Genomic DNA, 11,276 nt, shown 5'->3' on the forward strand with positions numbered 1-11,276 from the left:
ATTTTATTAGTCATTAAGTTTGGAACAAAGCAAATGTTTTCTCATGTTTACCAGGACGTGTACTCCGAGCATGTGCTGACCAACTGGCAAGTGTCTTCACTGACATTTTCAACATGTCCCTGACTGAGTCTGTAATACCAACAGGTTTCAAGCAGACCACCATAGTCCATGTGCCCAAGAACACTAAGGTAACCTGCCTAAATGACTACCGACCCGTAGCACTGACGTCTGTAGCCATGAAGTGCTTTGAAAGGCTGGTCATGGCTCACATCAACACCATTATCCCAGAAACCCTAGACCCACTCCAATTTGCATACCGCCCCAACAGATCCACAGATGATGCAATCTCTATTGCACTTCACACTGCCCTTTCCCACCTGGACAAGAGGAACACCTATGTGAGAATGCTATTCATTGACTACAGCTCAGCGTTCAACACCATAGTGCCCTCAAAGCTCATCACTAAGCTAAGGACCCTGGGACTAAACACCTCCCTCTGCAACTGGATCCTGGACTTCCTGACGGGCCGCCCCCAGGTGGTAAGGGTAGGTAACAACACATCTGCCACGCTGATCCTCAACATGGGGGCCCCTCAGGGGTGCGTGCTCAGTCCCCTCCTGTACTCCCTGTTCACCCATGACTGCATGGCCAGGCACGACTCCAACACCATCATTAAGTTTGCCGACGACACAACAGTGGTAGGCCTAATCACCGACAATGATGAGACAACCTATAGGGAGGAGGTCAGAGACCTGGCCGTGTGGTGCCAGGATAACAACATCTCCCTCAACATGATCAAGACCAAGGAGATGATTGTGGACTACAGGAAAAAGAAACCAAGCACGCCCCCATTGTCATCGACGGGGCTGTAGTGGAGCAGGTTGAGAGCTTCAAGTTCCTTGGTGTCCACATCACCAACAAACTAACATGGTCCAACCACACCAAGACAGTCGTGATGAGGGCACGACAAAAACTATTCCCCCTAAGGGGACTGAAAAGATTTGGTATGGGTCCTCAGATCCTCAAAAGATTCTACAGCTGCACCATCGAAAGCATCCTGAATGGTTGAATCACTGCCTGGTTTGGCAACTGCTCGGCCTCCGACCGCAAGCACTACAGAGAGTAGTGCGTACGGCCCAGTACATCACTGGGGCCAAGCTTCCTGCCATCCTTGACCTCTATACCAGGCAGTGTCAGAGGAAGGCCCTAAAAATTGTCAAAGACTCCAGCCACCCTAGTCATAGACTGTTCTCTCTGCTACCACATGGCAAGCGGTAACGGAGCGCCAAGTCTAGGACCAAAAGGCTTCTTAACAGCTTCTAACCCCAAGCCATAAGACTCCTGAACAGCTAATCAAAGGGTTACCCAGACCCCTCTTTTAAGCTTCTGCTACTCTCTGTGTATTATCTATGCATAGTCACTTTAACTCTAGCTACATGTACATATTATCTACAATTACCTGGACTAACCGGTGCCCCCGCACATTGACTCTGTACTGGTACCTCCTGTATATAGCCTCGTGTCCTCTTCACGACTGTCTTAGTGTGGACCATGATATTTTATTTTACTGTTTAATTATTTGTTACTTTTATTTTCTACTTTTTAGTTATCTATTTTTTACTTAACACTTATTTTTCTTAAAACTTCTCAAAGCATTGTTGGTTAAGGGCTTGTAAGTAAGCATTTCACTGTAAGGTCTTGTCCCGATCGTTGAGAGACGGGTCAGACCAAGGTGCAGCGTGGTATGCGAACATGTTTATTAAACGCAATAAACAAAAACAAAACAAGAACCAACGTAACGTGAAGTCCTCAGGCTATACACAATACAAGCCTAAAACACGGCACAAGATCCCACAACTAAGGTAGGCAAACAGGCTGCTTAAGTATGATCCCCAATCAGAGACAACGAGTGACAGCTGCCTCTGATTGGGAATCACACCCGGCCAAACATAGAAATACAATACCTAGACCATAAACATAGAATTTCTAGCATAGATTCTCACGCCCTGACCAAACCAACTAAAGACCACCGGCCTCTCAAGGCCAGGGTGTGACAAGTCTACACCTGTTGTATTTGGCACATGTGAAAAATACAATTTTATTTTATTTTATTTGAAAATAGCGATTTTGTCAGACAGCTCTATAGAGATGAGATGACTTGGAAAGAAATAATAGTCATCGAATAAAACAAATGTAATGCAACTGAAATAATGTGAATAAATGATGGTTAATAAGTGATCTGCAGTAATGTGCAGTCACTACCATCATGGGACTTTCATTCATTGTTTTATTCTGTGCACGTAAAGTAAAAATAAATTATTGAAACCCAAACCCAAAAACAGTGATTCTTTTTTAATAATGGAAACGAAACCGAACCGACCTCAAAAAGCACTAATGGCTCAGTACATAATAACAACTACAGGTGACATTAATGTGGTCCAGTAATAATAATAATAATAATAATAATAATAATAATATGCCATTTAGCAGAAGCTTTTATCCAAAGCGACTTACAGTCATGCGTGCATACATTTTTTTTTGTGTATGGGTGGTCCCGGGGATCGAACCCACTACCTTGGCGTTACAAGCGCCGTGCTCTACCATCTGTACTGGTACCTCCTGTATATAGCCTCGTGTCCTCTTCACGACTGTCTTAGTGTGGACCATGATATTTTATTTTACTAATTTTATAAATTTAATTATTTGTTACTTTTATTTTCTACTTTTTAGTTATCTATTTTTTACTTATCACTCCAACACTAGACATGTAAATATGGTTTTATATAGTTTAACATTTATTTACAGGAATAAGTTGGACCAAACAGGTATGTGTGTGTATGTGTCTATGTGTGTGCATGTGTCTGTGTGTGTGTTACTTTGTTAGTCAAATCTGTCACATGTACATTTCATTCAGTGGAATTGAGTTCATACAGAAACAAGATTGTTGTGTCAAGAATTTGACAAATAAACATTATACAGACAACAATATTTACAAACACCAAGAAGCCCAATAACAACAAGATCAATGATGTCTAATTGAAACCAGTTTTTACAACACAGTGTGGTGATTCATTCTATTAATGAATGACTAGTTGACAATCTCTGTAAACTTCAACGGTGTGTATTCATGAATATTTACAATCATATGTTTACACACTAGAGAGATATTCTACATTGTTGCTCCAGTGTGTCTTACTGAACATGACCATGATCAGATTGAAACATCATGTTGTGTTTGACACAGGGACCACCTGACACAGGGAAACTGAGGTGACATCAAACCAAACATGAAACCCTGGATAGAGGGGCTCAGTGAATGTGGTGTAGAATGTGTACAGGTGGGTCAGTGTGTCAGAGGAGACTCTGTAGAAGGACAGAGTGCCGGCTGGCCAGTCCAGATACACTCCTACTCTGTGGGATCTGGAGGAGGGGACGTCTATAGTGGTGGGATTATCATTGTGCCAGGCAACACAACTGTTGACAGAGTAGAACAGACTCCAGGACTTGTGATTCCATCCAATCCCAGAGTCATTACCACTTCCTCTCCTGCTGATTCCTTTATATGCCACTCCTATGTAAGCCCCTCTCCCACTCCACTCTACCTCCCAGTAACAGCGCCCAGTCAGACCCTCTCTACACAGCACCTGTTTCCAGTCAAATCTCTCTGGGTGATCAGGATACGGCTGCTCCTCTTTCCTCCATGTCACCTTTCTGTTCTCCTCAGACAGAGAGAGGTGTCTGTTTACTGTGTTTGGATCCAGTGTGAGATCACAGACATCTGATGGATGAAACCAGACACAATATTAGAAATCATCATCATTCATATTAGAATGATTATATGTTATACTGTATGGTAATATAAAACACACTTATTCCCATTAAAATTACACACACATCCTGAACACACACACACACACAAACAAAAACACATCCTGAACACACACACACATCCTGAACACACACATCCTGAACACACACACACACACAAACACCCTGAACACACACACACACACACCTTCATGCATGCATGAACATTCACACACATTTCTAAAGTAACACGAACACGCCACACACAGACACACACATTGTCAAAGCAACTCTTTGTAAACTTTGGTGTCCCTGATATGTGCTTCTGTAGAACTACAGCTGATATTTAATATGACCAAGTAAGTAATGATGGTGGTCTTTGACTTTGACTTCACTTGAATTAAGAATTATTCTTAGTCATATTCTTCACAGCAGTCAACACTCACATTTTCTAAGTCCAGGTTTTATTGTTTTCTCTCCACCATGTTCCACACTGTAGCGGTAAGCAGAAGAACAGACAGTCATTGAGGGATACACCTGAACTCACACACACACAACACACACACACACACACACACACACACACACACACACACACACACACACACACACACAGCATATAACTTAGTCCAAGTGGTGGTCAGAATGTTTGTCTTAACTAGCCTGATAACTCCAACATGTCTGATATGAACATTGACATAAACCCTCTACATACTTGAGTTTCTCCAGTCTGCAGTGTGGATCCTCCAGTCCAGCAGAGAGCAGTCTGACTCCTGAGTCTCCTGGGTGATTGTAGCTCAGATCCAGCTCTCTCAGGTGTGAGGGGTTTGACTTCAGAGCTGAGGCCAGAGAAGCACAGCCTTCCTCTGTGACTAGACAGCCTGACAGCCTGCAAAGAGTCAAATCATATTAAAATCACACTGCTATTCTTTGGTGGTGAAAATAGAGTTTCCTGAAACCTGCCATATGTATTCCGAAATGGATGTACTGTATCATTATACAAAATTACAAATTATCAAAATGTATATTACAAATATTTGAGTAGACTGACCAGACCAGTTTAAAAAGCAGTATCAGTCAAAAGACAGACAGTGAGGTATCAGATTTAGATTGTATTGAGTATACAGTCCACACCATATCTAGTTTGACAGTGAAGATAACATTTTAAATGTGGCTCTATACTGCAGCATTTTGGATTTGAGATCAAATGTTTCATATGAGGTGACAGTATATTTATTTGAGGGTATTTTCATACATATCTGTTTCACTGTTTAGAAGAATAAAAGCACTTTATGTATCCAGTCCCCCATTTGAAGAAGTCATAAGTATTTTGACAAATTCACTTATAGTCAAAAGTTGAGTATTTGGTCCCATATTCCTTGAACGCAATGACTCCATCAACCTTGTGACTCAAACTTGTTGGTTGCATTTGCAGTTTGTTTTGGTTATGTTTTGGGTTATGTTTTGCCCGATAGTAACTGAATGGTGGATGATGACTGGAGTAATTTTCTGTCTAAGTGAGTAGATAACACGTTTCTAAACACTACTGAATTAATCCTAATGATGCCATGATTAAGAAAAATCATGAATGAATCATGAATAATAATGAGTGAGAAATTTACAGAGGCTACAACAAAACATGCTAACCTCTCACCATTACCAATAACAGAGGGGGTATGATCCTTGTTCCTCTGTAACTTTCTCATTCATCATCATTCACGATTCATTCATGATTATTCATAATCATGGTAGCATCCACATGAATGTAGAAGTGTTGAGAAACATCTTCTATTCTTACTGACAATACAAGTGAAGTGACTCCAAAATGACAGGACATTATTCACCATTCAGTTTCTATTAGGAAAAACATCATCCAAAACACAACCAAAACAAACTGCAAATGTTTTCAACAAGTTTGTAGAATCACAAGCTTGATATAATCACTGCGGGCAAGGAATATGAGACCAAATACTAAACTTTTGACTACTGTAATAGACTATAAGTGAATTTGTCCAAATTATTAAGACTTTTTCAAATGGGAGAACTACATACATAAAGTGCTTTCATTTCTAAACCGTAAAACAGATATGTATGAAAATATCCTCAAATAAAAGGTGACATTATATACTGTCACCTAATATGAAACATTCTATCTCAAATCCAAAATGCTGGAGCATAGCGTCAAATTTAAAACTGTAAGCTTCACTGTCCAAACACATATGGTGTGGACTATGTGTGCCTGGTAAACACATGTGGATCTGGTGAACAGTTATCACTTGTTGACCAACTACAGGAATACTGACCTCAGAGTCTCCAGTTTACAGTGGGGATTCCCCAGTCCAGCAGAGAGCAGCTTCACTCCTGAATCCTTCAGGTCATTGTTACTCAAGTCCAGCTCTCTCAGGTGTGAGGGGTTTGACCTCAGAGCTGAGACCAGAGAAGCACAGCCTTTCTCTGTGACTAGACAGCCTGACAGCCTGCATATAGTAAAATCATGTTAAAACCACACTGCTATTCTTTGGTGGTCAAAAGAGTGGCAGTATATTTTTTTCAACATATTCAGATATATCAATGTCCTGAAACCTGTCATATCTATTCAGAAATGGATCTATCATTATTAGAAATGACAAATTATCAAAGCATTGCTTGTAGAGAGAAACATGTATAGTCCAAATATTTGAGTAGACTGACCAGAGCAGTTTAAAAAGCAGTATCAGTCAAAAGACAGACAGTGAGGTATCATATTTTGATTGTTTTGAGTATACAGTCCACACTAGGGCTGTCTCCGACCCAGAAAAAAATATTGGTTTACCGAAAGTCGTCTGTTCTTTCAACCAATGATTGGTCGAAATTTCAAAAAGTGTATTTTTCCATAGATAGACACACCCTATGTGTTTTAGTTTTTCCCAATTGCTAAAACACAATTTTGCAAACTAGGCTGGTTTTATCAAAATACTTAACACAATTCACAAAACCACACACCCAAACTGGAAAATACCTAATATATCCTGCAAAATGAAGCACTGCAACCAAAAACTACATATAGCATTATCAAAATCAAAAGTTTGCACGAAATGGCACACACTTCATTCATATTACCAGATTTTTGTCTAACCAACTACACTCTGTTGGGCATAATGAAAAGCACTGTCATCTTTAGTATGCTTTGCCATAATACTAAAATAGTTCAAATTGTAGAAAATTCTTCAGATTGTTCACATGCACAGAAATATTTGCAGATACACACATGCTGTTGAAACATTTGTATTTTTATTTTTCACCAAACAAGTCAGTGCAACATATGCACAGCAGATATATTTACATTGCACTGAAAAAAATATGCTCACAAAAAACAGTAAACTGAAAAAGAAAATTGCAGAAAAAATTTGCAGAAAAAATATATATACTAAAAAAAAAAAGAGGCAAGAAAAATAATTAGGCAGCATCTTGCCGCACAGCTGGGTCTGGCTACAACGCCTCGTCCACATCACAGCTGGGTCTGGCCACAACGCCTCGTCCACATCACAGCTGGGTCTGGCCACAACGCCTCGTCCACATCACAGCTGGGTCTGGCCACAACGCCTCGTCCACATCACAGCTGGGTCTGGCCACAACGCCTCGTCCACATCACAGGCAATATCTTCCCTTGCCAGACATCGAGGGAAGAAGCGCCTTGAGTGCCTTATCCATCCCTGAATCGCACCCACATCAATCTCATCACATGGCTCTTCCATAGCCTGCACAAGAGGCATGCGCACAAAGGGCTGCCGGTCGTATACCTTCCACCGCCATGCCGAAAATAACTCTTCTGTGGGGTTCAGAAATGGTGAGTATGGTGGGAGGTATTGCACGAGAAATGGTGGGTGGTCAGCAAACCAGTTTTGGACTGGGGCTGCACGATGAAAGCTCACGTTGTCCCATACTACAACGTACCGGGTTCTTTGATGGTCTGCATCATTCATATGCTCTGGTGGTATGAGAATGTTGTGGAGTCTGTCCAGAAATGTCAGAATATGGGCTGTGTTGTATGGTCCAAGGTTGGCATGACGGTGGAGGACACCATGCGTATTGGAGATGGCAGCGCACATTGTGATGTTCCCACCACGTTGGCCAGGAACATCTATAATGGCTCTGTGGCCAATGACGTTTCTCCCCCTTCTTCTGGTCTTTGCTAGGTTGAACCCAGCCTCATCTATAAAGATGAACTCATGTGGGATTGCATGAGCATCCATTTCCAGTACTCCCTGAAAACAAAGAACAAAAGCAATCAATATGGTGTTATCCAGTACACTAGGAAACAATGTTGCGTGTAGTGTACTGCAGTCAATATTGTACTTACATCCACATATGCTCGTCTGACCTCTTTGTTTCTTTGAGAGTTTCTCTCAAACGGCACCTTATAAAGTTGTTTCATTCTGATTTGGTTTCGCTTGAGAATGCGAGCCAATGTGGACAGACTGACTCGTTGAATGTTGTTGAATATGGTGTTGTCTTGGATGATGTGGCTTTGAATTTCTCGTAATCTGATTTCATTATTTTCCAAAACCAAGTTTACAATGGCAGCTTCCTGTACCCCGGTGAACATTTGACCCCTTCCTCCACCATGGCTCTCAGTCCTTTAGAAAAACAAAAAAACTAAAATATAGGGCTTGGACAATGCAGCCTTAAGATATTTCCCCCACAGTAGAGTAAATTGTACAGGAAACATGTAGACATCAGCCATTCATGAAGTAAACAGGTGTCACCCAACTGATACACTATGACATGGGGTGTACTACATAGTGTGAAAGAAATGTTGGTTACATACCTGTACTCCAATCTAAATGTCCGGATGACACAGGCGACAGTAAAACGGCTCAAGTTGGGCTGCACTCTCTGTCCAGCCTCTCGCATTGTCAGCCCATGGTTGATGACATGATCAACTAAGGTTGCTCTGATTTCATTTGAAAGTTGTTGTCTTCTTTGGCCATGAACTCCTCTACCAGCTCTACCCCTACCTCTCACTCTTCCTCCCCCTCTCATTCTCACCCTTCCTCTTCCTATTCCTCTTCCTCTTCCTCTCTCTGCAACATCTTCCATTGTTGTTGTAAAACAAAAGGTGCTCACCTGTGGTCTTTTCATAGTGCTTACTTCCTGATTGAAGTGGTAACAATTAACCATTGAGGTGTCTGGCCAGGTGGCACATGTATTGGCCAATTAGCTCATGTAGTGTCATTTTGAATGGCAGTGTTTTGAAATGGCAAACATGTGACTTTATGTCAGATTGTTGTGTCTTATGCAGAGAACCGTGTGCAGTGCATTTAAAAAGTGCCATTTTGAATTGCAAAATGTGTGTAAAGCAGAAAATGTGTTTAGACTTTTGGAGACTTGAGAAGATGTTTGGCTCTCTGTGTGTCAGTTTAAATAATTGTGCTGTGCATGTCATTTAAAATCAACAATATACACTGAGCTTGTCTGATGCTTAAAGCTTACGGTTTGATTAAATAAGACAAATGCCTCAAGAGGGCACCAGAGATCTAGATAACCAGAAGAACAAAAACTTAACCTGACCCAACTATTCTCCTCCCTTTCCTGCTGACTTTCTCAGATCCTGCCATTACTCTCCTGACGTTGCTCGTGAGGCTACACGAGGAGTCGGCAAACCATTCTCATGTGGAATGCCAATTTATCTTCACATTTCTACCGATCTGCGTGCCAGTTATGGTTTTCATATGCAAATGTTTGTGAAACAGTTTTTTTTTTTTTATATCTCAAAATCATTGTCATGTGGTTAATCAAAATTCTATCCAAATCTAAATGAAAATGAAACAAACCTAAAAAGTAACTTCTGTTGCCATTTCCAACTTTGTAAAAATAGCCTACATAAAGCCAAAAAATAAAAAACATTGCAGCCTGCAGGTAGAAAATATCCTGATAAAAATACATCTCCTATAAATCACATTGGCCTGTCTGCAAGGAACTTGAAACATTGTATAAACTGTTAACTTGGACCTGGCAGGAAGCTTGTACTAGCAAACTTGCAACATTGTATAAAATATTATGGGCCCTCAGAGTTTCCTGCTCCAGTGAGCTCGGGACAGACACAGCTGTAGGCGCAAGGGATAAGAAGCAGTGCTTGACTTGGGCAGGAGCTGACCGGAGCTGAGTACCGGCACCTCAAATGTTCTACTGCTTGAGCTCCTGTTCCTCTTATAGAATATTAGCTCAAAAGTATTGTGGAGCTCCTGCACCTAAATATATACAGTTCCAGCACCCAAAAATAGTACCGGAACCTGTTTCAGACCAAGTCAAGCACTGATAAGTAGTAATCAGGTAGGCCTATTTTATGATGTTTCCACTGGATTAGAGCATTTTTCCCTTTCACACTATGTGGTTATTGAAAGGGAGAGAGCTGGAAAGATTTTTCAAACACATTGAGGAACTATTGTAATTCTCAATGGATGTAAAAATAGACTTAATTTGCTTTCTGTTTGAGGTGAAGAAAACATTATTTTGAGAAACTCCAAAGGTCATTAGTGGTGATGCGTTAAGCCAATCAGAAATACTATCAGATCCCCAAATGGGCACATTTACAGTGAGCTCCATAATTCATTGGACAGTGACCATTCTTTTGTTATTTTGGTTCTGTACTCTAGCACTTTGAGTTTGAAAGGATACAATGACAATGAGGGTGAAGTGCAGACTGTCAGCTTTAATTTGAGGGTATTTTCATACATATCGGATGAACCGTTTACGAATTATAGAAGCTTTTGTATATGGTCCCCCATTTTCGGGCATCAAAAACATTGGACAGTTTAACATAATGTAGAATAAAGTAATCATTGTTAATATTTGGTCGCATATCCTTTGCATGCAATGACTGCTTGAAGTCTGCGATGCATCGCCATCACCAGACGCTGGGTATCTTCCCTGGTGATGCTCTGCCAGGCCTGTACTGCAGCCATCTTCAGTTCCTGCTTGTTTCGGGGACTTATTGCCTTAAGTCTCCTCTTCAGCATGTCAAATGCATGTTCAATTGAATTCAGATCTGGTGATTGACTCGGCCAGTCAAGGATTCTCCACTTTTTGGCCATCAAAAACCCCTTTGTTGCTCTAGCAGTATGTTTAGGGTCATTGTCTTGTTGCATGATTAAGTGCCGTCCAATGAGTTTGGAGGCATTTGGTTTTATCTGAGCAGATAAAATATTTATGTAGACTTCAGAATTCATTGTTCTACTTCTGTCTGCAGTCACATCATCGATGAAGACAAGTGAGCCTGTTCCACTGGCAGCCATACAGGCCCAAGCCATAACACCCCCTCCACCATGTTTCATGGATGAGGTGGTATGCTTTGGATCATGGGCATTTCTTTTTTTCTCCACACTTTTGTCTTTCCATCACTCTGGTACATGTTAATCTTTGTCTCATCTGTCCACAATACTTCTTTCCAGAACTCTTGGGGCTCTTTTAGGTGCTTTTTAGCAAACTGT

General features: G+C 41.0%; 1 protein-coding gene across 1 annotated transcript; it reads right to left on the reverse strand.

Annotated features, from left to right (window-relative positions):
• Positions 1-7,364: 7,364 nt before the first annotated feature.
• Positions 7,365-8,781, reverse strand: LOC121568743. Its single transcript, XM_041879141.2, has 2 exons — positions 8,147-8,781; positions 7,365-8,051 (listed from the first exon to the last, which is right to left on the reverse strand). Exons 1-2 carry the CDS (start codon positions 8,390-8,392, stop codon positions 7,365-7,367), a joined length of 933 nt encoding a protein of 310 aa, XP_041735075.1. The 5' UTR covers positions 8,393-8,781.
• Between the last annotated feature and the right edge of the window lie 2,495 nt (positions 8,782-11,276).

Source organism: Coregonus clupeaformis, unplaced genomic scaffold (assembly GCF_020615455.1).
Source record: "Coregonus clupeaformis isolate EN_2021a unplaced genomic scaffold, ASM2061545v1 scaf0031, whole genome shotgun sequence".
Lineage (NCBI taxonomy): Eukaryota > Metazoa > Chordata > Actinopteri > Salmoniformes > Salmonidae > Coregonus > Coregonus clupeaformis.